Raw genomic sequence first — 27,697 nt, 5'->3', positions numbered from 1 at the left:
TACCACCGAGAGTGACTGTTTTAAAGTCTGTCTTTCTGCTTCTCAGTGACACTTTGAAATGCAGTTTGCTGGTAAAGGCAGTCAGGTAAGTCTGTCTTGCTTTACACAGTGCAATTCAGCATGTTTTTTAATTCAAAGATCTTATCTTAAAGATACAATTGGGTTATTTTGTAGTTGTTATGTAGAAATCTGCATAGATCTGAAAATTTTGTTCCACCAGATCTTTTATTTGTCACAAAGATGTGACTTTTAGGGTCCCTTAAACATTTGTCTCATTATTGGCAAACATTCTTTTCTATCCACTGTCACTGGCAAGTTGCCTGTCCAGTTCTCCATCTTTCTATAATGTGTACTGTAGGGATGACATAAGATATTATTTTTATTAGGTGGAGTTGGTGGAAGAAACTCGACAGCTGGACTCTGTGTACTTTAGAAAACTCCAGGCTTTGCATCAAGAAAGTGTTTCCAAGAAGAATGAGGTAAGACAAGTACCTACTAACAAAAACAAACTCGTTTTCTATCACAGAGGGTTAACACTTGAAGTATCAGCAGTGAAAGATTGCCTACATGCCAGTTTGGAGAAACAAATAGTCTGATTTTTGCCATCCATGTGCTGGGAAATGATTGATAACCACTGTGTTAATTACAAATTCAGTTCTCCTGTTAGGTACATCAACATCACACTATTGTATGATTGGACTCAATGGGACAGTCTCCAATATTGGAGTGTATTTTGGGCCCTTGAGCTTGAATATGTCAATTTCAATAAACTACAGATATGTATTAGTTTATTTGATTATGGAACCTGCACACATTATTATGTTTAAAGCAAACATAAAAATAAAGCTGATTAAGAGCTGGAGCTTTAACTCAATTTATTTTCTTAGTGATCACAAAGCTGTTATATAGAAGTTATCTAATGCAGGATTATTAGACTGGGCAAAATATAGATGAAAAAGTAGTTATGTAAGTGAAATAATTTCTTCCCTCAGAGTACTGTTGCTGACACTGATCTGCCATCCTTCCCTGATGTTCTCAAAGAAGCTCAGCACTTGCATCAAGCTTCCAAAAAACTGATGGGTTCCAATTTGTATGACCTGATCCACAACAAACAGAAGTTAGAACAGTTCTGGGTTTTTCTTAATGAGCATTCTGCTGGGTATGTTTCTTCATTATGTAACTAATTTACTTATTTTTAAATTCAGAAGAAATCTTTGTTGAGGATCTTGACTACCTAAATATTCATGGATTTTAATCTTTTTTTTTTTTTAATGTTTGCTTATTTATGAAATACACATGCACATTGTCTGACAACTGAATTGTTGTTTACCTCCTTTTTTGGAGGTAAAAATCCTTCTATCACAGCATGTTTGCAGTCTGGTTTTACTTTCAGTTTATGCTCTGGCAAAATCCTGAGCACAGCAATTAATCAATAATGGGTAAAAACTGATCATTTTTGTACAGATTCAATTCAGTATATTTACAAAATAAGGCAGAATGTTACAAATATATACAAGTAGAATGTGACCATGTCATTCTCATAGTGTGAAAGCAACTGCAGTTTTCTGTTTGCACTGATCCAAACAGAATTAAGCACCAGCCGCTAGTAGATACAGTTTATGGAAAGCTTTTGAAAAATAGCCCACTTATTTAAGAATGAGTATCTGAACAGAAGTTCTATAGAAGTATATGTGAGTCTGCTGTTTTCTTTTTGTTTGTTTGTTTGTTTGTTTGTTTGTTTTCCCCCAAGCCTCTTTAATTTCTACCCTGTTTTAGGAAAAGTCAAATGTACTCCCTAACTGCTAGCAAGTCCCTTAATTTTCATTTCCCATTAGCTGATGCTTTGCATATTGTCTATTACTTATAAATAAGTACTACCATGATTTTAAATTGGATATTGGCCACCTTTTCAACAGTGTACAGAGATGTTCATCTAACACAGAATTCCTCTGGACGAGACACAATCTCACCACTTTTGTGCATCATCATAGGTTCCTTCTGTAGTCAGAGAGAGAAATTCCTCTTCTTGGAGACAATTTTTCTAATTCTGAAGGGAACATCTAAAATTAATAACTCACAAATGCAGTTATTTTTCTTCACTGTCTACAACAAGGTAACAAGCTCAGATAGAAATTTTCATAGCATAGGTGTCCATGTTCAATTAAGCATGGTGCCACTCTTTTTCTAAGTTAGTTGTCTAGATCAGCACCCTTCGGACATTTTTGATTCTGCACTACTAGCAGTAAAAAAAAGTTGAGTATGCATACCCAATATATGCATATTTATCTTTTCATGCACTTACTACTGATGTTCAGATTTTTCATTTCTCCCTCCCAGTGGATTGTTTCATGTACCTGTGAGATGTGCAAGCTCCATTTTGGAGACGATGAGTATAGATTTCCTCCAGCAATCACTTTCACCAGTGATTACTACAATGGAGTCCTTGATGTACATGCTGAATCACCTCTGGGAGTTCCTGTCTCTCTATTAATCATGAACAATTGTAAAATGATACAGCCAGGGAAATATTTAGTTTATATACAAATTGTCTTTTGTAAAAATTCCTAATGAAGAAAAATGTCAAAAAGTCTCAGAAAGCAGTGTTTTAGAGATAGCTCTAGACCTACTAATTTACGTCTGTCATGGCTCAATTGTAAGTGAAGTTTTGGCAAGAATAGATTGGTTACTCAGTGCCTGAGCACTAATTCTGTTAAGAAACAAAATCAAATTCCTTTAATTAATATTCCGTTAAGCATGCAGGAAACACTCATGCAATTGCAGGCTAATTTGTCTTACTTTAGCTTCATGGGTTATTATTTGGTAGTTTTACCAGAGCAACTGACTATGCACATGCTCCTGATCTGTTGGAAGTATAAAGTAGAGCATGCTTAGATAAGCCATCATAAGCAGTTTAAGCTAATACACGTCAAGAGGATATATTTTGGGTTTTTTTTAGTGAGATGGATATGTTTGGTCAGTTGGCATGGATAGATAACAAGCAATAATTTCATAAACCACAGCAACTTGGATCACTTGCCTTTGGGTGAACTTATTTCCCTTTTGACAAACTAACAGATGAAAGAATATCAATCTCGATAGAACCTAGGCGTGGACTTCTGAAAAGGAGATATCTGTTCTTAAATCATTTAGATTCTTTTGAGAGTTTTACTCAAAGATTAATGCTTCAAAAAACAAACAAACAAACAAACAAAAAAAACAGTTTATAAATGGAAAAGTGAAACAGATTTGTCTGAATTTAATGTTTCACATTTCCTGCTGCAAATATAAAGAATGTCCTCATTGAAATGCTCGCAAAACTTTGGATAGAAGATACTGTCAGAAAGCGATCATATGAATTAACCTGAAATTGTTGATATGTCAGTTATCCTGTCCTCTAGTTTAAAGAATAAAACCTATACATGTTCCATTAAAACAAACTCAAATAGACAGTATACACGCAAATGATTATGAACAATATAAATACCAAGAATTGCATATGGAGATTTTTGCTTATAAATTATTAAATAAGGAGTAAAGTTAGTAATTTATGAAAAGGCAGCCCAGAAAATGCCCTAGAACTAAAATTTACCATAAATTGTTTTTGTCTGCTTGATTTATGGACTAACTCGCAAGCTCCAGCACTCACATGGTGTAGGAAGGGAAATGATTCCTGGGTAGCCATTCCTAGCTGTCATCTCTGCTCCTCTGTCACAAAGTGCTATGAAGAGGCAGGATGGGGATGTCGACTCATCTCCTGGTGGCTCACAGCCTGCAGTATTGATTCAAATATTCATGTGTTTCTTTTTGCCTTCACTTCGTGAGTTCTGCTCTGTGTCTCTGGTTCACAGTCCCTGCTGGATTTAGCAGCATCAAACAGGAGTTTGCTCCTTTCTGTGGTACTTCAGAAGGACCCTGAGTGAGATCCCCAAGATGTATTTTGATCTGTCTGTTCAGCATGTGCTATGGTCTCACCAGATGATACAACCAAAGAAAAACTGACATAAAATTTCAGTCCAATGTAACCTGGTATTTAGGACTTAGCACTCTGGTGGTTTGTGGTTAAACTAATAACTCTCTAGAATGCTGATGAAATTAACTCTATATTGAAATAAACATTCTGTTTAAATTTGTTTGTAGAATGGATCTCATGTGCTGGTTAGATATTGAACAGTTCAGAAAGATGCTCCACAAGGATAAAGAAAAAAGGGAGGAAAAATCCAAGGAAATTAAAAACAAGTACCTGAACAAAAAATACTTCTTTGGACCCAACAGCCCAGCTACCAGAGAGCAACAAGAACAGGTAACAGTTACACAACCGTTCATTAAGAACACTAATCGGTGGGACTGAGAATAGAGTCTGCAATCAGCATTACTTTTGCTTTTCCCCAAGCTATCTCCTCAAATGTTATCTTCATTTTTGACTCATACTTTATTTCTGGAACAGCACTAGTCTGGTTCTATTCTGCTTATGGAGGTTCATTGTTCCTGTTCAGGTTTCTCCTCCCAGATCCTCGTAGAACATATCTCCTTAAATCCCCATTTGAGGCCACAGCCAGGGCACACACAGCACAGCTCAAAATAAAGTGTTAAAATGGCTTTCAGACAGAGTGGCTTGTTCCAGCTTTCTATTTTGGTATGTCAGTAAAGTCACAGATGGCAAGTCTGAGCTGTGGTATCTTGATAGTTATGAAATTTACTTGGTCAAGCTGGGGTACTTTTTGCCAGAGTCTGTGTTCTATTATAGGTAGGGACAAATATAATCTGCTCCCTTTTATGAAAAGTACATGTGAGCCTTGGGTAAGCATGCTTTGCTTACAGTTAAGCTCATGCTTTGCTAAATCAAGGATGTAGAGAGACAAAGGACTTTTGGTATACACAAAAGTTTATGTCATATGTTTTTGTGTTTGGATTGCTTAGCTAATGCATTCAGGTGGAGGATGGGGACAAATCCTTCATGATCGGCTTCCTCCAGCAGTTCTGCTTGAAATTCAGCACTGGGTCCAGAAGAGATTAGAGGAAGAATGGCTGCCATTGTTCCTGGCAGATGAACAACAAGGAGCAGAAGGACAAGCAAAGGTAATTTTTTAACAACAGCAACACATGCAGGCATTGTTTTTTTGTTTGGCTGATAATTTACCATTGGGATTAAAAGGTTCAGAGGAAAAGGAGCCTATAATGCACATTCAGATCACATTGAAAAAAGCACCTAATATGTACACGTTGAAGCATTTCAATTGCTAATTGTGAGGGTGATTCCTCTGAAGACTTAGTCTGGTTCACAGCAGTTAGATCCTAAGCCTAAAGAAGCTGGTGTTGGCTCTGCTGCCAGCTAGACTGCTGGGGGAGAATGCCCATCTTTGCTGCAGTGTTGCTCTCTCCATAAGCCATTCAGCCCAAGCTTGCACATAGACAACTTGCACATAGAAGAAATGCTGCTTTGTAAAGGATTTAACTAAGAGGACAAGAACACAAACAAATGAGTGGGCTTCCCATGCTGTGTGCTCTCTCTCATACACTGTCCATATTTTCCCATCTGGAGTTCCAGTGCCTGTAGAAATTACTCCAGATCTTGCGAAATGCTGCTGAGTCAAGGAGGTTAACTCCCACAGGTCTTGCTTCCCATTGGTTATTTTAAAAAGTTGCCAGAAAACAAGTGAGGAACCTTTCACTCCCATTGGCTCATTAGAAAGACTGGGGAATGGCCAGAGCTAACATCTGCTTTTATGGCTGGGATCTCTGCAGGAATATCATCCTGCAGGTGACAGTTGCAAAAAGACTTGTTTTCTCCGCACTGACACAAAAACTCTGATAAGTCAATGTCAGGGCAGAAGGAAACTTGACAGTTCCACCACGTGGACACACATGCACACTGCAATGATTCATAAAATCCATGATCATCTTCACATCAAGAGGTTTATTAGATGTGTTGTCAGAACTATACTGGATCCTTTTAATTGATCCAGAGCACTAAGCAATCAGAAAGTAGAGGTTCTCATAAGACAAATGATACTTTTAATAATGATTATATTAAAGCAAAATTTCCTAACCTTCTGCCCTTTTGATTTGAATTCTACTTCCTTGATGAGCCTTGGCGGAAGACCATGAGATAAGGCTAAGCTGCTAAGTTCTGGAAGCTCACTCATGCCTCTTCTTGCACCTGCTGCACTGTACTGGCAGGAAGAGTAGCCCTCGCAGTTTGGAAAACACTGAATTAAGCTCTAATAAACCGTTTACAGGAAATACATAGTTTTAATCTGCTTTTAGTCTATCCCTAACTCCATTTATGTCTAACTGCTTTTTTCTCTTTCTTACTGCAAATTCAGAGGATGAAAAGGTCCTTTGAAGAATGTATTTTAGAAGAAATGAAACCAGATGACATTCTCCACTTGGCTTCATATTTCACAGTGACCAAACGCTGTGGGCATGCTATGTAGCCCTTATTCAGGAAATCTGCCCTTGATTTGAGGTGTATTTTTTGCTGCAAAGAAGCTGCAGGATCAATCTCTATTTTTCATATGTTTGTCCAAAAGAGCAAAAACATTTCATTGAAGAAACACCCTAATATTAGAACCCGAAATACAAGATGGATGGTTCCTCAGTGCATTATGGCTGAGATAAACAAGTGGAAGAGCACAATTTAACTGCTGTTGCCTCTTGACTTCTTAGTGCCTCAGTCTTAATGAACGTATGCTTATTTATAGCTTGACAGAGGATGGTGCTCTTGTTTTGGGTCCACAATAAGTTTCACGCATCAAGAACCAAATGAAGATGTTTCAACTATTCTTCCATTGCAGTCTCAATCATTAGAGAGCTGATCATCAAACAAGAAGATTTAAAAAATGAAATGACAATCTTTTCTTCAACCATAGGTAAGGGACAAAACTGAAGATCTCCTAAGACAGAAACAGAAGACAACTAGGACGTGGAAGGCAAGTGAAGTTTGTATGTCTCTTGTGTCTGCAGTTTCACTGTCTTTTCTGTTTGGACCTTGCACGTGATTGTATTGGCTACAGTAGGGTTATTACTCACATTAGTGATGAATTTAGCTCCCTGCTGGATGTTCATGGTAAATTTCTCTCCCTTTCTGTCTGGAGAGGTCATACTTGAAATAAAAACGTCCCTTGTTCTGCACTGTAGATTACTCTTAACCCTCGTTAAACTGGTATTGTACCTTTAATTCACATTTATCTGTATTTTGCATGCAGTGGACTTATTGGGACAAGCTGTTCGTTCCAGCATCTGGTAGTTTATTTATTACTGCGAGTGGATTACGTGCAGACACAAAAGGGAATGTGAAGTATGCAGTGGAGTGGGCAGGTTTAATCATATCTCACAGTATCTGTTTCATTTAGAATTGTATTTTAATCTTACAGCACTGAGATAATATCAATTTTAAACATCTTAAACCTTTGTAATAATACATTTCATCAGATGTTTGCCAGTGTTTTCTCTTGAAGAGCAGAGAACTCTTGGTGATTGCCAACATACAAGTTGCGTACATTTATTCAGTTGAACTTTTATTGTGTGTTGAAATCAAACTGGAGACCCGGTCACCAATTATCCATGCAAACCCTTAGCTCAGAACAGATCCAAAGTGCATGTGGGTTCTGTTAACTAAGTTTTCTTTTTGTCTGTTTGTCAGGAAGATAGTTATTTTCAGTATTCTGCTTTAAGGTTGCTGACCCAAAAGCTAAGCAGTACTTGTACACTAGTGTAGAATTGGACAGCATTATGTTCTTCCTTTTATGAGCAAGTGCCAAAAATGATTTTTCTCAAAAGCTGTCTAATCCTGGTCACAGTGGATGGCACACATGTGGAGGTGCGGAGGACATCTGAGAAGATGCTGTCTTACAAATTGAGCTGACTTTATTTTAACCAAGGGACTCTTTGGACAATCACCACACATCCTCCTGCAGGGGTAGGTGCCCATCCCTGGCGCCTCTGCAGCAGGACATGGAGCATAACCCTTGATTTTAAGTAAAACTGTAGAATGACTTTTGGCTTAGAATCAGGTTAGATTTCCAGGACTGTTTGCAACTAAAAATGTTTCTGTCCCATCCAGACCATTGAACAGCACTCCATCCCTCCAGGACTTTTGAGAGTTTTGTCCCACTGTTAGAAGATAGCTTTCATTCATCCATCTTATAACAGAGGGTGACTGTCCAGCTTGCTCCTCAGTGACAGCACTAGAACTATTTGTTCAGGCCAGCCTGAACTTCATTTCAAACAAAATGTCCCTGCGTAAGCCATCTTTCTTTCTCCATCCTTTCCTGGCTCCCTACTTGCTCTCTGCTTTGCAGCAGCAGGATTTTCAAAATGTCTCGATGACTTTAAGTTCTATTTTTCTATTGGTAGCATTATTCCACAGAGAGCAGACTCTCCAGCTTCTGTTGGTCATTATGGCAACACTTTTCAAAACTCATTTTGTTAGTGAGATCCCTGTCAGAAGCATTTAGCAGCTTCTAGCTATGTGGTTTGTCTGTTCCTTTTTCTTTGTTGTTTGTTTGCACAAAACTCACAAAACTCAAACTGTTCTCTAGAAAAGTAGCCTGTTGCCATAATCAATAACAATAGCTGTTTCCATACTTTATAGTATGTAGTCATATGGTCTAAATCATTGTCAGTCATTTCCTCTCCCATCACGTTTTCCAAAAAATGTTGCCCAAACCAAACTGGAAAAAAGAAAAGAAATGAAAAGAAAGAAATGAAACCTTGCCAAATTCTATTGTATCCATGTCATAAACTCATAAACTACTGAAAGTTAGGGTCAGTGCAAAGATAAGAATCAGGCAGTTTAAGCTAACTAATGCCTTTGTTATTGCTTTTTGAAACAAAGTTTATTTGGTGCATTTATTTCTTCTTTTGACAGCATGTGGACAACAAGAGGGTTTCTTCATCCAGTGAAATAATTGCTTTCCGCAAAGCGCTGTTGGATCCAGTGACAGCAAATCAGTTTCAACGCTTTGTGTCACTGAAAGGAGACCTACTAGAGAATGGAGTGCTCTTTTGGCAAGAGGTACAGAAGTATAAGGTATGGTAGTAAAGCGGCACAAGGGTACTACCATTCAGTTTGTAAGCAAATTTCATCTGTTACTGCAAATCAGGGGAAACTAATCTGGAAAACTGTAACAAGAATATCTCTAAGTATTTTCTTGTTCATAGGAAAACCTCATTCACTGTTCGACTGGTTTTGTTCCTTCAGAGTAATTGCTTTTTAATGACTTAAATATATTTTGCCTGTATTTCTTTTACTTGTTCAAACTCTAACATTCTCTTGAACCCCTAAGGGGTACTATTAACCAGCTAGTGCCCTGATTTTGGTATACATCTTCTGAGAACCAGAAAATATGAAAGCATTAAAATGTTCACTCTGTCTTTATTGCTGAATACTGTTAAACACAGAGATTATTGCTGAGTTTGGTAGTTCCTTAACAACCAGAGAGAAATTTTAAATGCAAGCAAATGTACAGCTGTAAAGATAGTATCTACCCCAAAAACTTGCATGTAAAATGCAGACACCAGCTGCCTTGCATTCCACACAGTGCAGTTGCATCTGACTGCAGCTGAGGAGGTGGCCAAGGTCAGCAGTGATTTCCTCTCTCCCATATACATACATGCCTCATTGTGCAATTGTGGTAGTGTGAGGCAACACACCATCAGAATCTCATGGAGTGAAAATTTAAATCGCACAGCAGCCTCTCAGTAGCACCCTGGACTGAATTCAAGATCACCGTGGATCTTTCTCTTGTTCCTCTTTTATTTTGCCTTTGGGATATTGCAGAGCTTCTCTTGGGCTCCTGAACAGGGTGGTCTGGGAGCATGAGGTTAGCTAACATGCTCAGAAATTTGGAGGTAAACACAGGTGATGCTGCAGTAGCACTTGGGAATCCTGCTGCAGGCACATGGCTGCATTTTCGCTGGTTAGTTCTGGCATTTGAATTTGGGGTCTCTTTTAGAAGTCACAGCTTCTCTGCTTCCAGAGGGCGATTGTCCTGTCCTCACAGAGTCTCTGACCTCATTATGAGGAACTGTAGGCTGAAATGCTCTCTAGAGGTGCTGCTATCTCTTGGTTACCAGGAGACTAGCTTAGACTAGGAGCTTGACATTAAGGCACCTGAAGGTAGATGGCATGAATTCTCAGAATATCTGGTGTTTTTTTCAGATTTGTTCCTCTTCATTCCTGTACTGCGGAAAACACAAATTTGCGGCAAATGTGGAATGTAGTTTAAACTTTTTTTTTCTGTGGATCTGCTTTCTGAAGAAAGCCTTCATTGTTTTATATCCTCCCCCCTCTCCTTCTTTTTTGTTAATTTTATTTGTCTTCTTATCAAGAAAAACTACAATCTAACCATATTTCTACATGCATGTGATTTGTCATGGTTGGCAGTTGATGCTCTTTATAGAAACAAAGGGCTGGAGTAGTAGGAGTGTTGTGGGTCAGGCTGAACTGGAGGAATATTGCCAAAGCTGTGGGCAGTGCTCTGCATAGTGCATGCTTGTGTTGTCTGAGCCCTATCATGCCATCAGTTTAGATAGAACTCCCTTGGGGAGCCGCAGCCTGCATTGCTCCTTGTAACCCATTCGGGCTGGTGAATCACATCTTGAGACAAACAAAAAATAATTTTTTTTTTTTTTTTTTGAAAACAAATGTGATGAAATATAACTCTGTGGATCATTTCCATCTGTTCCTCTATGTTTGTGTCTCATTCCTATTCATATCTTATGGCTGTTTTCTTCCCACTTACTACTGCGCTCTGCTTTTTCTTCTATGCTAGATGAGCAAAGAAAGCCATAATATATTCTTAGGATATACTGAATATGTTTTTGTTTTGCTGTATTTTCTTTGTTGTAGCTGTTATCATTCTTTTTTCCTTCACAAAACTAAGAAGTATCCATAATAAAACAAACCAGCTCTTCCACATGCCACATTTCTGGTTAAAAGCCCTGTTTTTAATTTCTGCGCAAAGTAAATAGCCAGCCTTCTCTACCAAAACTAAATGCATATTCTTCATTTAGAGAGCTCTCTTCCTGAGCATTCTCCAGAGTGCTCATTGTGCCCTTATTAGATACATGAAATAATCTATTATTATAGAAATGTCTTGATAGATGGAACGTATGAGTTTCAAAGGGTTTCAAGGAAGCTGAATGACTTTTCTCTCCTGTCAAAGTCCAGTGGTTGCATCATCAGAGTGTGAAAACACAGTTAAATTTGCCTTTACCAGAATTATAGGACCATATTAAAATGGTAGAAAACCCCATTGCCCCTTTGAGATCTTACCTTTGTAAGTTCAGGTTTGTTTTGTATTCTGTCCATCCTGCCATGAATTATTTCAGACCTTGATGTTTTGGAAAACTAGAAAATCTTAAAGAATGGGGAAATGAGAAGATTTCAATGAATGGTAGATGTACTTGTAGCTGAAATTGTCCTTCCTTGTGCCAACATTCCTGGTTGTAATATCTTGTATCCCTCTAAATAATTCCTCTGTTTTTTTGGAGTTTGTAGAGTGCTAGTGTCTTTTTTTTTTTTTTTTTTTTTTCCCAGTTACTATTGCAATGCTATTCATAGCAAGCTCATTGTGAAAATCAGTGCATTTCAGACCTGTAGGTGTGATTTTCTTTTCAGCAGTGTCTCCTATTTGCCTGTAATATACTCAGATTGAAAGCAGGATAAAAAATACACTGGCTATCAGAGCATGCAGTCAGAGACTATCACCTAAAATCAGTGACTGCTGTATATCTGCATTTGCAAACCAGAAGTCTCACTCATGTTTTAACTATGGCTGTGACCATGCACATTTGCTATAAGAATTTCATCCTACACACTGAAGAATCTGCCTGTGTAATTATTTTTGTATGACTGCTACTCTTTGATCAGTGATCCCCTGCAAAGAGTCTTGCATCTCTCTCTACGTTGACTGAAAGTGCTGTTTTTTGTCTTTCAGGATTTGTGCCATTCTCACTGTGATGATGCTACAGTCCAGAATAAGATCACAACTATTATTGATCGCTTTATCAATTCCACCGTACCCCCAGCTTTGCAGATTGACATCCCAGCTGAACAAGCAAAGAAGATTTTGGAGCACAGGAAAGATCTAGGACCTTACGTTTTTAGAGAGGCACAGGTAAGAAGCTGGGAAAACCTCTGTAACAGATATGGCTAGAGTTTGTGTGGCTGATTTAAAGGACAGTCTTCATTGCTTCTGTGACAATTTTGACTCTGTATATAAGCCTGGACATGAAGTAGAACACTAGAGTAATCATCTTCAGTGAAGACTGTCTGGTGAATACGACAGACAGGATTCAGTTATTTGCTGCTATACAAGCTGGACAATTTGTGTTAGCTAGCTGATCCTAGAAAGGTGGTATCCAGGTCTGTGTAGGCATTCTGTCAGTATGAATGAAGGTTGTTCATTTTTTGAGTCACTCATTCTTTATCATTTAGTTAATACCAGAGAAGCAATTTAGAGTATTCGTTCACGGAAATATGGAAAAAATGCAGATGTGAGTAAAGCACAAAGCTTAACTTACTGAATATTTCCCTTTACTACTGAAAGTCTGCAGACAATTTTCTGTCTCTGATCTGTGTACTAATCAGACTGAGCAGCAATTTACGAACCCTTAGTGCAGACTTCTTATTTTCTTATTCCTTGCTACTAACTTCTACGACGTATCTCCTAAAAACAAGAAAGCTAGCTCTTCTTCCAATAACATTTCCAGCAACACATTTAAAACTCAAATGTAAGTCCGCAAAATATTTTGATTGAACTATGGTTTGTCAGAGAAAAGGGTAGGTAAAATCCTCAGAGAAACAAGACTTATTTCAGTCTGTGTTTAAAAAAAAAAAAAAAAAGTGGCAGAAAGAAGGCATAAAATCAGGGGAAGAACTTGGCCAAAAAGTTGTGACTCAAATATGATGGCGACTCAAATGTCACTTTCAGGTACTTTGAGCTAGAAGCCGTGAAATGCTGAGCTTGCTCGACTCCTTAGAAGCCAGCTTTCTGAGTGAGAATAATAATAAATAAAATGCAAACTGTGAGCCCCAGTACACGCAGCAACAGAAATCGCTGAGCCCCTCTGTTTGCTCTGTAAAAATTGTTTTTCTTATTCTAGTTCAAAAAAGACCCTGTGAGAGATTATATCATTTAAAAATTATCCAAGATTTGCTCATAGATCTGTAATGTGGTTTAAGAGTCTTTCCAGAGGCAAAAAAAGTATTTCCTTTCTCTTAAGGAGGAAAAAACCTCTCTCCCTAATGAACTGAATATTTGAAATACTTGAGCAGTACAGTGGTGCAAAAGAAATTCTACTGGTGTATATTTTATCAAGAATACTTGTAAAAAAATGATAGATGTTTTCATTAATGCAAACAATTGTTTAGGGAAATATAAAAAAAGAAACTGCCTTTTAACTGTGTTTTAGGAAGATTTCTCACCAGTAATAAACACCCTGATGAAAAGCATGTGCCGAGCAAAGCTGGGTTGAAATGTCAGGACATAGTACGTAGGAGGAACAAGGCTGTGTATTCAAAAAGAAATAGTTATTTCATTCTCATGGTAAAGTACATTTTATTTTACAGGAAACTCTGACTTCCTAGCACAGTTGAGGTTGACTTTCTCTTTTTCTGCACAGATGACAATTTTTGCTTTACTGTTCAAATTTTGGCCAAAATTTTGCGAGTTTCGAAGCCGTTTGCCTAGTGACAAAATTTTACATGCCTTGGAGAGAAAAAAAGGAAAACAGATGCAGACGAAGGAAGGGAAAATATCAGAGGAAAGTCTCATGAAGTTTCAGGTGAGAGCTGATGGACTGAATAAAATCTGTTTCAAGGGCAAACGGATAGGAATACAAATATCCGTTTCTCAGCCTGAACCAAAGCTACCGAAACCTTTTTGTTAGAATTCAAGCTTTACATGCAATATAGTCTTAGGATGGTTAGTTCCCAATCCTGCCAATGCATGTATATACATATGTTTAACTTGAAGCAGATGAGTCAGTGGAATCCTACTTCCATTAAGTAGGGGAGAAAATATATTTTAGTGATTTTTTTGTGCCAAGAGAAGAGCAGAAAAGAGGGCTGACTTTAAAATACATGCATGTGTACGATGGTTAACTGCAAACCTGCTTACACTTTCATGTGTACTGTCCTTTTCTAGAACTTACAATCCTGCTGGGTCACTATTAAAAAAAAAAAGCAGTTAAACAAAAAGATTTCACATTTATTGTTGAGAAAGAGCATTTGAAAAGTCTGCATGTTATTATTAAAAATACGTACGTACTTCGTGCACTCTTTGTCTTTTCTCATTTCTCAGCTTTGACAGTGAAATTGCAAGACTGTTCACAATGAGTTTCCAGGCAGTGTCAGTGCATTAACAGAACTGGGATCCCTACAGTAATAGCACTTGTTAATTTATTTTTCTTTGATTTTTTTAATTATTATTATGTATATATTTTGCTATTGATTGTATGCTTTACAAAAGCTTTTTTTTTACAAAATGTAATTGTTTGGCCAGTGTGGAGGGGAGAACATTTCAAAGGCAGAGAAATTATTGATCTTGCAAATGTCATAAACAGCATTAAAATACATTTACATATTTTAAATACCTTGTAAATGTGTGTTGAGACATTACTCATGGTGATATCCACATACTTGGACAGATAGATGTATCTGCTGCCTATAGGAACAGGTACACATTATTATCTTCTTTTTTAGACATATGAACACTGAGAGCCAGGGAACTGTTACTCAAAGTGGCACAGCAATGTCAAGTAAAGTCTACAATTCAAGAATTCATGTTGCTTTCTCCAAAGCTCCCTGCCTTCATTCAGATATGTCTGGCAAGGCCATTGGCAATACTTATAGTGCAAGAATGCAATAATTCAATGTAGTACACTTTTGTGTTTTCACAGACTTATTTTTTCCATCTGTTTGTTGCCTGTCTATAATATTTCTGATTAAGATCAAGGAAATAAGGAGCAAATCTTGGCCAGGAGGGTAAAGACCTAGTTTTTATGGGGAACAAATGAGAAAGGTGAATTACTCTTCTAAGCTGGTAAGAAACTTTAGAAACAGACAGGCAGGGAATGCAGCTCAGAAAACAGTTTACAGACTATTCATAAAAAAAAAAAAGAAAAAGAAAAAGAAAAAGAGAAAAGAAAAGAAAAGATCACTAAACTAGTTATATTCTCTTGAAAAAATAGGTAGAACAGATCAGTCTTTGAAACCCTTTCCCCCTCTGTTTTTAAAGAGTTTACTATTCCATGTTCTCTTCTGTGAGATTTCTGTCCCCTTGGTGACAACATAACTACTCAGACGGTTGATCCCATATCCCTGGCAGAGCACTGCAGGAAGCTCCTAAAGCCACGTGGCCAGGTTCAGGACAGAAACTTTTTCCACCTCCTGCAAAGTCCAGTTCCTGCTCCTCCCCACCAAGCTCACGTTGAAGGAGAGGGCACCTCTGGCAAGAAATTAGAAATTATATTTTTTATAATATATATTATATTTGAAATTATATTTTTTCTTCTGGTATTTTTCTACCCCAGATATAATTTGCCATTTTTATTTTCTGCCAAACTGAACAAGTGTCATCCTGGGGGTGGAATTTTACTTTTTCCTTTGTCAAAAATTTGTCCCTGAGGTGGCTGATTTATTGTGGGTTTGCATTGCTGTCTGAACTGACTAGATAAGACAGCTGGATCTTTATGCCGCATAAAGGAAAAACAGGCAGACAAGGTGGTTTTCACTGAATAATGATGCATGACTCGGTATTTTTTGACTATCACCGTATTTTTTGTGGGTGCTGACTTGGTACAGTATGGGCCAGGTGTTGCTTAAGGCCTCCTTGCTGTGGTGTCAGTGCAGGGCCATGGCTGACAATCAGGGAAACCGCACTCTGTACAGCAGAGACCTCTTTCAGTTTGTGTTGGAAGGCAGGAAGGAGTACATACGGTGCAAAGTAAGCTGCAACACGTGGCACAGTGTGTTTGCTTCAGCATAGAGCTGAAATAGTTGCTTTAAAAGATACTGCCTTGGGAGAGTATGGTTTACTTCTCCCTTTTCACATATTTGCACTTAATGTGTCACAGCTACATAGGCTCATCTTTGGCCCTTCTGTGGATTTGTTCCTCTTTTAACTTCACATGCCACATACTTAGAAAAATGCAATTAGTCACTTTTTGCAGACTGCCTTGGTGCCAGTTTTTGTAATTCATTGCATGCACAATTGCCCTTTACCTTCAAAACAGATTTTTTAGATTTTAGCTGTCAAGCATACAAAACAGTATGAACATACACTATAAGTTCTCTGCATTTAACAGAGAACGGTTAAAAACATTTACATTTATATCTGCTCCTATCTCTTTTAAAGTATTTTAATAGTAAATTTATTTGTTAGTAAGTAACATCATGGACTATTACACTGCCATAACACTGATTTATTTTGGAAGGCATTACTAAAGAACTCATTTAATTCACCATTTACGCTTAGTAACACAGCAGATATAAATGTTATATTAGTATATTAGTATACACAGTATTCTATACTGGCTTTAGCCTCCCTGTTCCAACAACTGAGGGTCCCACAGGTATCAGCGAGCCTGCCTGCAGAGAGAAGATAAGCACCACGCTGCCTGGGCACTGTAGATGGCAGGGCTATTGGACAGTGGGGATGATGAGGAAGGAACAGGCACCTTAGGAGCAAAGAAGTAGGATTCTGGTCCTTCTGCAGATCTTCTGGGGACATATGAAATGAAGGCAGTCTGCAGGAAGACACTGGTCAGGAATCCTTGATTAGGGCAAAGAAAATTATTAACAAAATGGTATCCCTGATATTTTTCAGTATGCACAAGGTTATAATTATAAAACTGAGCATTACAAAACTATATATTCGTAGTAAAAAATTATACTGCTTATTTTACTGCTTATAATACTATCATATTTTGAATGACAAATTTTGCTTCCTCCGGTTTGCTTTTTACTTTAGCCCATTAACTTTAGGTCTAATTGGGAGTTCTTATTATTGTCAGGGTAAAGAAGTGGCAAGCAGTGCTCTGGAATATCAGGCTGATGTGGAGAGAAGACCAACATCATTTTCAGATGGATATGGATATGGATATGGATATGAGTGGCAGGTGAATAATAAACATGTTGCTACAGATATCGTCACATGAGATTAAATGATCTTGGGAGAATGAGAAGGTGGATTTGGTTTAGAATATTATCACATAGTTCTTCAATAATTATTCATTCTTTTACTCTTAAGTTTGCTATTATTTCTTCCTTCCTTCCTTCCTTCCTTCCTTCCTTCCTTCCTTCCTTCCTTCCTTCCTTCCCTCCTTCCCTCCTTCCCTCCTTCCCTCCTTCCCTCCTTCCTTTCTTCCTTCCTTCCTCCTTCCTTCCTTCCTTCCTTCCTTCCTTCCTTCCTTCCTTCCTTCCTTCCTTCCTTCCTTCCTTCCTTCCTTCCTTCCTTCCTTCCTTCCTTCCTTCCTTCCTTCCTTCCTTCCTTCCCTCCTTCCCTCCTTCCCTCCTTCCCTCCTTCCCTCCTTCTCTCCTCTTTCCCTCTTTTTTTCCCTCTTTCTTTCATTTTCTTCTTTTTTTTTTTCCCCATTTTCTCTCGTCCTTCCTAACTTTTTGACTTCCTGACTTAGTTTCTGAGTAGTAGTATTACATAAAACTTACTAAGATCTTTTGGTAAGGGGATTTTAAAGAATATCTATTAAAAGGTAAGTTAAAGGAATGGAAGTTCAAGTCTGGAATAAGAAATTTTTCATTACTTGGCAAATCTATAGCTTGCAAAAAATTGGTTTAGATTTGAGTTTATTTCTACTCACGCATCAAAATATGAAGATGAACTCATTTAAAAAATCCAGGTATTTATATGGAAAATGAGACAAAAAGTAGCCACATAGTACTTGTTGCAGAATGTATTTAATGATGCATCAAATCTGTAGTGAAAAGGTAGCAGTCATTTTATTGCAGAAATGTGAAGAATATGCACTCCAACTTGGATATATGAAGTAATCATTCATAGCTATACTGACACTGACATAATATAATGGAGAATCTATGCTATAAGTACTTACTAAGACACAAAATGACAGATGGCCCCCAAACTTCTCATGTTGTAAGGAAATAACAGTATAGTTCCCATTCTGATTTGGAAGAGTGACCTGAAGTTTGCATGGAACCTGAACTGTGTTTGTTTCACTTTTAAAAGCAACATTAGTTCATTAAAGACAGGTCTGGACAATTCTTTTCTAGGGGTAACACCATTCTGCTGGACAGGGCAGGCAGAAAGAATGGTGAGGCTAATGAGTTTTGAGATGTGATTTGAGAAATGGCACATTGGAGGGATGTATCAAGGAGATGAAATGAAGTCCTCAAAAACACTAAATACTGTAGCTTTGAAAGGAGAAGTCTGCTGTATTTAGTTTCTGAAGAAAAAGTCAGAGTTTATTAAATTGCATCTCATGCTGTTTTGAAATCTGCTCATTTGTAGCGATATTATTTTTCACATGATTCCAGTACTGTAATGATAAAAGTTCTCTTTTCAATAACTGAGATTATTCAACAAATGGGACAAAACGTAAACAAGTTCTTTATCTCATTGTTGAAATGGACCGTGAACTACCAGTGATGTGGTCAGGATGCTGATTTTTTTAATGATTCTTGCAGGCTTCCTGGTCCTACTCCAAGTACATAGAAGCCTTGGAGCAAGAGAGAGTACTCCTTAAAATGCAAGAAGATCTGGAGAAAAATTCGTCATTATTTACAGGTTATAATGCAAGGGGAAATGGCCATAAACTGGAGCACAGGAACTTCTGCTCCAATATGCAAAAGAACTTCATGGTGAGGGTGAGAGTGATGGAGCACTGGAACAGGCTGCCCAGAGAGGTTGTGGAGTCCCTTTCTCTGAGATATTCAAGACCTGCCTGGACGCTTACCTATGCAGCCTGCTGCAGGGAGCCTGCTTTGCAGGGAGGTTGGACTGGATGATCTCTGGAGGTCCCTTCCAACCCCTACAGTTCTGTGATTCTGTAGTTCAAGGACATGTTTAGTTGAAATTCTCTCAGTATATGGGCTTTGTTTGCTTTTATTTGGTGTATCTACCTCTCTTACACATTTGATTTCTGTAGCACATTGAGAGATAAGTTTTCTATAAAAGGGGAAAGTGAAAGTTGCATGGTACCAGCATTGTCTCTACTGCAAAGGTCATTCTGCAGAGGGGAATATTGGCCATTTCTTCATTCTGCACTGTGACACAGCAGTACTGTTTGAGTTACATAGAATTTTCACATTCCTAGCTTCTTGTACTTCATTAACCCATATACAATAGATATTGAACTTTTGTTTCACCATTTTGTCAGTATAGTTTCAGAGCTTTTATGAGACCTTATCTTGTGCTTCTGTGAGTATCCACACACTATCTTCTTCAAGGATATTATGACCTGTTTGAATAGCTCCACTTAGCAGCAAGGCTAGAAATAGAAATAGATATTAAAACATTCAATTTCATATCATTTTAATTTTCTTTTTCTGTACAGGTACCTCGTCTATGTCCTTCCCAAAGCCTGAAAACTCTGAAAATTCCACAATTTCTCCAAAGAATAGTCTGACTTCAAAGAAACACTCAGATCTTCCCAAAGAAATAGAAAGTGAGTACCAAACAGTTAACGAGTGTACTTTGAAATTTGGATTCTTAAAAGCTAACTTTCTCGCTCCGTGCTAACATTCATTAGTAATAAGCTATTCCATTCCAAATCTTGTTTAAGTGAGACCTGAAGCTGTACAGTCTCAATGTGAAAGCAATATTATTTTTACTCCAACCATATCAAGTGATGCTAATGTTGGCCAGATAAATTTTTTTTTTTCAAAATGGCAGTCTCTGAAGTGTGGTTATCTTGGCTTTCCAGTTAAAATATTTTAAATAGGTGCAAAAAGTGATGCAGGCTGGCAAAAGACACCGAATTAGCAATAGACATCTCTGCTGAAGCATATTAAGCATTAGAATGGGAGAAAGTAGTAGGATAGCAGAGATTTATTAGGAAAAGATCAGAGAATCCGCTAGAGAGTTTTTGAAGCCTTTACTGAAATTAGATAGACTTAAAAAAATGATAAAACTTGATTCCGTTATCCCCCTTCCCTCTCTGTTCCTCCTTTGTCTATTTCTGTACTTCACTTCAATTTTAAGCCAATTGGTGTCCAGCCTTTCCTCATCCTCCTAAACTTTCCAATGCTGAATACAATTTTCCTGTAGCAGCACTTTCTGCATGTGGCTTCAAGAAGAAAGCTGCATTTTTCCTTTTCTTTTCTAATACTCTCTTTTTGCCCTCTCACCTCCTCTAGCTGCAGGTAAAACTCATCCAGTTGCACTGGACTTTATGTACATTTGCAGGTATTACTATGCTTTACGCTTTCATGCATTTTTGTGCTGTAGTTATGCTTCACATGAAGTTATAACAACATGAGGAGTCCTTGTGCAGGGACTTCAGTTTTGCTCTGTAGTTGAAACCTCCAGTTGGGCAAAAGGTTCAAAGGGGCCCTAGGAGGTGGTTGCAGTATTTTCTGCAGGCCAGCCAGCAGTCCCTTGCCCACTTTGATTTTATAAAAAGGCACAACTGACAGGTATCAGGCTGTGGTACGGGCTAATGGAATGAGAAACTAGAGGTCTTGGGAGGTTTGAAAGGTCTCTCCCACTTGCTCTAGTTACAACCTGTTCTCCAAGTCCACTAGAAATTTGCATGCCACACCTCTTCCCAATAACTCAGTAGCTTTTAGTCATTTCCTCCTTTTCCATCATGACTCTCTGGTAGCTCTCCTCACTCACATATTGATCTGTTTGTACTGCATGTGGGCCAAAATATCTACAAAAGACCACCACTGCTTTTGACAGCTTCTCTCCACTTAGTTACAGAAAAAGTCATGCCTTGTGCACTGTATATAAATGGCAAGGTTTGGTAGTGGGTTGGAGGGCTGGTCTCTGCTAAGATAGAGCAGGAGCTGCTGGACGCAGCTGATTTTGACAGGCTCAGTACTAGGCCCAACACAGAGCTGAGCCCACTAGGCTGGTTGCTCTGTGAGGCAGTTTAAGAATGGACAAACAAAGCCAAAAAGAGGAGGAGAGAATAAAAAGGGTGAAAAACAGCAAAAGGAGCAGCAAGTTCAATAGAGAATGGGGAGAAGGAAAAGGAGGAGGTGCTTTGTGGTACAAAGGAATGCGGTTTAGTGGGCAATATTGGTGGTAGGTGGACAGTTGGACTGGATGATCTTTGGAGGTCTTTTCCAACCTTGGTGATTCTATTATTCTACAATTCATGGAGGGGCAACCTGAGGAGAACACACAATGGAGCAGAGGAAAAGAGTGAAAATGGTGAAGAGGCAGAGAAACTGCCATGTACATACCACAGCTTCCCCCTTGTACTGACCATTGCCTCACCAAAGGGGCTATGTGTGACCTGTAATGGTAACGAGCAGGGGAAGAGAGGAGCTTGAAGTACTTGAGCTTGGGAAAAGAGGAGGGAAAGTGCTTTCCCTAAATACAGAAATGTTTCTTTCTTTCTTTCTTTCTTTCTTTCGTTCTTTCGTTCTTTCGTTCTTTCGTTCTTTCGTTCTTTCTTTCTTTCTTTCTTTCTTTCCCTCTTTCCCTCTTTCCCTCTTTCCCTCTTTCTTTCTTTCTTTTTTTAAATTTCCCACTATCTAAATCACTAATTATTTGTTCTAAAAGGCGATAAATTAATTTTCCCACTTCAAGTCTAATTTGACTACAACAGTAAATGATTAGTAGTCTCCTTGTCTTTATCTTGACCCATAACATTTCTCTCTCTCCTTCTTTCTATTTTCTCCCCTCATCATGCAGAATAAGTGAGCAGCTGGTTGGGAGACTGCTAGCCAGGTCCAACCCACCACACCTTGTTTTTCAGATATTTTCTAACAATTTTTGATGCATTTGTTGAATAATTGTTCTGACTACTTCAACTAGCTGTCATCCAGCAATCACACTCTTATACCTTTTGCAGACAAATTCAAATCCCCCTGAGGATGGAAATGCAGAGCCATTCACTGCAGATGGGCAAGATAAAAACTATATGTGTGCAAGGTTTGTACTTCCGGAGCAAAACCAACAACTTGGATTACTACTAAGAACCATGAGGGTAGTCAAGGGCAGAAAAAAACCATCTTCCACTATATTCCTCTTCAACATGATCGTGATACTGACTCTTGTGTCATTTATTTGCTTAATAGTACACCTTGAGGCTCAAATCAATAAGATTCCATGAAGTATGTGCAGTAAAAACAATGATGTAGTCATGGTACTAAAGATCTTGAAATCAAGCCAAGTTTTTCAGTGCCTAATCTAATGAAAAAATAAAACACTGCATTAATTGACAGCTCTGAAGCAGTGTGTCTCAGCACGCTATTGTCTCAGTACTGTGATTCATACAACTTATGTTCATCAAGAATAATCCATCAGGCATCTGAACCATCCTAAAATCAAGCCCTACTGTAATTTGCTTGCAGTTCTGTCTGATTCCTGCTCCAAAGTATACTTCAGCCTCATTTCAGACTCATCCACATGAAAGTCTTAAAGCACATCAGGACACTGATCTGACTGGTAACTTTTATAAACTCTCATTCCTCCCATGGTGTTATACACTGGAAGATTTCAGGAATTCGTAGCTCTTCAGTAGTTCTCCCTTATTTTTCTTTTAAATCTTTAAGAGCTATAAAAACACTGGGGAAGAGTTTATGTTGGGAAGTTAGAGAAGGGGAGAGGCAAAACTCACTGCTAGGCAGGACAGGGCTGTTCAGACCATTTTAAACATCATTCAACAGTCACAAAGCCATTTGCTTTAGTCTTCTCTACGTGTATCTAATGCTGTAAGAAAAAGATCAGTGAGCTCCAGCTTGCTGGGTTGCTAACAACTTATCCCTCGAGTAGGGATGGGATTGTCTTCTGCTCCCATTCCCAACCTCTTGGACAAGAAGAAGGAACCTCTATGAGTTGTCAGAAATCAAGGGCCTTCACCTGGAGCTCTTAGATCATCCTGCTAAGGGCAACTTATGACTGCTTTCCTCTTCAGCATGGAGTGACAGCTTAAGTCCACTGATAGTCTTTTTCATTCTTCAAGCACAATGATCTGGTATTGTATGGAATTGTCATCAGAATTTTCTTTAGAGAGGCTGGCAGGGAAGGACCAACTGCACTTTTATGGCTGTAGCTCCCCTGACCACACAGCCTCAAAGAAGGAATAAGGGAAGTCATCAATTCAGTTCTTACTTCCCCACAGTTCAGAAACTGTTTGCTCGTGCTTATCTGTGTTTCTTCTGTGTTTGTGTTGTTTGCTCATATGATATCACCTGAGAAAGACTTATTGGGTGGAAGCTACAAGAAGGGAGTAAAATGTAAAATTCCTATTCCTATTTTTCAAATTATCCCAAATTTCACAGATGCACTGAACTTTAACGCTCAGTGCATCTGAGGAGAGTGGAATGCAGCATCTTGCAGTGAGCAGAGCACATCTGGTGCTGTGTGGGCTACCACTCATTAATGTGAAAAGCAAAGAATCATCATGAAATGCCACAAATGCAGTGATGTATGTCAGTCTGAAAAACACGTGAACAGCCACCTTCTGCTGCTGTGGTCAGTGGAGTGCATGCAATCAAATGCTGGAGCATGGCAGTCAGTTTCTGTTTTGTTGTAACCTTGCCTTCATAGCATTTTGAGACAGTTAAATAACATGTAGAAAATGCTGGTAGATTTTACTTGAATCATACTTATAAAATTAAAAATATCATCCGGATATTTGTCACAGAATACATAACTCCTTGTATGTTTTCACTCCACAGAATTGTTAATGAAAATTTACCAGACCTCCCTGCACAAACTGCTGTCCTAGTCAGTTACTGTGCTTAATACCGTATCACTTAAAAACAAACATAATCAAAAACACACTGTGTACTTCATGTACTTCAGTGAGTGAGCAGAATTTCAAAGTTCTGCAAGTAAATGATAGCCCTCAATCCAGTTTGCAGATGTCTCCATGTTAACTGAAATAAATATGCACACATACATGTGTGTATAGATTTATTGACCATGGATGATCACATCAGTTAGTAATGCTAGAAATGTGTGTCATATAATGATGCCTATTTATTTTTAAAGAAAAAATAGAGTCACTGAGCAGGGAAATACTAAAAGAAGGGGACTCTCTTTTCTGCATTACCAAATCTAATCTCATGCAAATTAAATCTCATGCAAAGCTGGATGCCCCGTTATTGTTATTTACATCTGAAACAGAATGTGCTTTTAGTGTCTTCTCCGGGAGTCAAACAGTGAGTACTGCCACTTGCAGCAGAGAGCCTGGGAACTGACCAGGTATAGGGACAAACTAAATGGCTTTGGTCTAAAGAATCATTCCACGTCACATCAGAACGCTCGCTTACACAGCTATTGCCATTTGGTCTTATTCTTGAGATACACTCCCTGTCAGGCTGCTGGTCCACCACCAAAGTGAACTCAGCAGTTTTAAAGGTCTAGAAAAGCTTCACTCAGTAAATCTAGCACCTCTCCCTCTAGAAAAATAAAAATGTATTCCTTATTTAGTTTAACTATGTATACTATGGAATTTTAGAAATCTACAGCACTCTGTAGGAGAACAGTTCTGCTCAGAACAGACAATAAAAACAGCTATATTTTTAGAAACCTGCAAATGTAGAAATTTTTCTGGATGGTTTTGGTTTTATGCTTTAGTGGAGTTCAAAATACAGAACCTAATAAAATACAGAGTCTAATCAGACTTTTGTTGTTTACTCCCAAGAAATGCAGCATATTGGAACTATTTTGCAATTTTTTAAGCCATCATTTGTATTCATAAATATTTACACTTAGATGCTATTACTGTGTATTTCACTTCTCTCTCATCAAACCTGGCATGTTTATTAAAATATTTTACAGTCTTTGCATGCCAGACGCAGCTTAGCATAAATGGTGCAGTCTTGAAACTGATCACTGAAATACTTCTGGTATCAGTGTAAGTTGTGACTACCCGCTTAAGGCCTCCATACATTTTGCTTTGACTTCTGTCCTGCTACAGCATGACACAAAGCATCAGACTGTGAGATAAATTCCTGAAGACATACAGTGCTGGATGGTGTCATTGACATGCATACTTATCGTAGCTTTCCAGTGTGCTGGCAGTGGTGGTCACCAGAGCATTTAGAAAGGAGCAGAATGCTTTCTCATTTGTGTCTGTACAGTGTTGCTGTGCCAGTGCCTCCACAGCCCTCATCATCTTTTCATGACTGATTCTTAGGGTACTATCAATGGGAGCATTCTTAGGCACTAAGCTCTGTTTGTGCCTTCAGTCTCATACAGTATTACAGACCTGGGGACATTTTCTATCTGTTTTCTATCACCTGCACACTGTGAGATGTCCAGCCTCAGCCTTCTACTACTCTAGTTAAACCTTGAGCTTTTTTTATGTGTGTGTATGTAAAAATGATTGAAAACAGATCAGGTACATCAAATTTCTGTCTCAAATTTAGAAAATATAATCTTTGTTATTTATGTTTCTAATGTGAAATACTAGGCCCAGCTGATCACTGTGCATAATGCTAACATAGCTGCAGCAGTCCGTCTTGAATTTGACCTCTTCAAACTGGCCCATTACATTCAACCGATGATTTTTGCTTCTGCCTTTTTATAGAAGTGCTTTTAGTCCTTGTGAATCACACCTGAATTCAGCTAAGGTGGGGCTATATGTTTCTTTTCTAAGCTTATGGAACACTGTTAGTTTAAATACATTCAGTAGTAGTTGTAAAAACATCAGGGAAAGACAGGTTTGAACAAAAATTTTAGATCTGGATCTGTACTCACCAGTTCAAGCCTACCTTTAATGGCCTGATTTAGAACATTCCCAGGATTTCAGAGAGTTATAATTCACATCTGTGTTTCTAAGTCCTTCATGCATGATTGTTTGAATGTGCACTTTTGGAACAGATCCATGTCTAATAGGCTAAACTGTAGTTCCCAATTCAGAAGCCACATGGTATTGCTATATAGTTTTTTTTTTATTTTCCCTTCTATTGTGTGGCCTTCAAACAAAGTTCTGTCAGTCCTGCACGCTGGATTAATAGAAAACACTGAAATCTACACTTTCTATCTACCTTCTAATGAATCCATACATTTTTATTTCTACTGGTGATTTAATAAAGCATTTACACAATGGCCACAATGGATACTTCTCCACCAAGTAATAATTTCTCTGAGTGTAAGGGCAGATTGGAATTATGCAGGACCCATTAAGCTGTCATAATATGTTAAAGGCAGTCAATTGATGAGATTCTCTCATTTTTAATATTCATTTAGCCAAGCTGACTTGTATCTCAAGCGCAGGCTGCATTTACTTGGATTTTCCTCTATTTCTCTAACTAAATTAATATATTTAAGTTTCATAGTAACATATGTGAAAGTGTTGACAACAACACTGCTTATTCCGCATGTTAATTATGTATTTGTTCAGTATGCTGATGAACTATGTGCACTTCTCATGTTAACTTTTCATTTCAAGTCAAAAGCAAATGTAGTAAGTGGATTTGTGCTTTTAATTTGAGATATTTCTTTTTCCTCTAAAATGATCTCGTACACGATTCCTCTGGACCATATGCGTTTGAAAAACTTCTATTGGCAAGAAGTTTAAAAAGAAAGTAACGCTCTCTTCTCAGAAGAGGGATTTTAACAAAGCAAAGCAGTTGTGTCGTTAATGAGAAAGTTAAATGAAACAAATGAGAAGACAAGAAAAAAAAAACACAGCATCACACTCAAGGAATGCGCAGGCACACAATAGCTTGTGCAATATTCCTCATCTGTCAAAGCCAGTAAATAAGGAGATGTCACTGGAAATGTTCATTAAAATAGTCTGTGGTGCCCGTGGCTCAGTAAATACAACCAACCAGCTTTTAGCATACTTTGTATTTTTCACCTGCAGGCAAGCAAACGGATTTCATCTCAGCTGCACACCCAAGTGATTGGTGTTGGTTTTGTAAGCCCCTAACCCTGACTGGTTTGAGTAGCACTCATCCCTGACAAAGCTATTTTGGGAATAATATCTGTCACATCTCTAGAGTAATGTACACCTTTACCATTTTGGATATGTATTTATGTGTGTAGGTATGTGTATGTATCTAAAAAAATCTCTACTTCACTGATTCATGTGTTCATTCGCATATATTTACTACATACATATATGTATAAAATTACCACACTTCAGTAAATTATTTTACTGTCATAATGACATGAGACTGAAGCGTGATGTACATCATTTTTTTCCTAATAAAGTTTTCCACTGTGTTGCTTCTGTATAATTTTTTGAAAATGAATGTCTTTTGTTTCATTAAAATGATTCATTTTGTACTCGCATTTCAGAGGATGGAGTCCTTATGCTTTCTTTGTTGAGACATGTGGCTCTTTGCAGAGGTCTGCACGGCTGCTGGGAAGAGAAAATAAGTGCATTTTTCAGGAGTTCTTTGGGCTTAGAAAGCAAATGAAAGAAAAAATTAACTTTTCCTGCTTTTTATTCTTTCAAATGAGAAAGTCATAATTAACAGCATATGTTGGGCCACTCATTAAAGACTATGATAAGTAGTAGTAGTATTTTCAAGCTAATGAGCTGAATACTTGATCTAAAAACAGTGAGTATATAT

General features: G+C 38.0%; 1 protein-coding gene across 6 annotated transcripts in view; it reads left to right on the top strand.

Moving 5' to 3' along the window:
- RGS22 (regulator of G protein signaling 22) overlaps window positions 1-27,413 on the top strand; it is a 66,193-nt gene extending 38,780 nt beyond the window's left edge. For 2 of the 6 annotated variants that reach the window (XM_019614168.3, XM_085221476.1), the window contains 12 exons: window positions 387-479; window positions 993-1,159; window positions 4,138-4,300; window positions 4,918-5,076; window positions 6,870-6,929; window positions 8,870-9,031; window positions 11,943-12,122; window positions 13,630-13,791; window positions 17,023-17,127; window positions 18,671-18,770; window positions 19,540-19,650; window positions 22,012-27,413. In XM_019614168.3, coding sequence (XP_019469713.2) covers window positions 387-479; window positions 993-1,159; window positions 4,138-4,300; window positions 4,918-5,076; window positions 6,870-6,929; window positions 8,870-9,031; window positions 11,943-12,122; window positions 13,630-13,791; window positions 17,023-17,127; window positions 18,671-18,770; window positions 19,540-19,650; window positions 22,012-22,031 — 1,482 coding nt within the window. In that variant the 3' untranslated portion in view covers window positions 22,032-27,413. The remainder of the gene's footprint in view (window positions 1-386; window positions 480-992; window positions 1,160-4,137; window positions 4,301-4,917; window positions 5,077-6,869; window positions 6,930-8,869; window positions 9,032-11,942; window positions 12,123-13,629; window positions 13,792-17,022; window positions 17,128-18,670; window positions 18,771-19,539; window positions 19,651-22,011) is intronic. The other 4 variants (XM_019614169.3, XM_085221474.1, XM_019614171.3 and 1 more) reach the window with 4 other exon arrangements.
- Window positions 27,414-27,697: the final 284 nt, after the last annotated feature.

The sequence above is a fragment of the Meleagris gallopavo genome, chromosome 3, assembly GCF_905368555.1.
Source record: "Meleagris gallopavo chromosome 3, MGAL_WU_HG_1.1, whole genome shotgun sequence".
In the NCBI taxonomy this organism is placed as follows: Eukaryota; Metazoa; Chordata; class Aves; order Galliformes; family Phasianidae; genus Meleagris; species Meleagris gallopavo.
The sequence above is the reverse complement of the archived record's forward strand: the minus strand, read 5'-3'. Positions and strand labels throughout refer to the sequence as shown.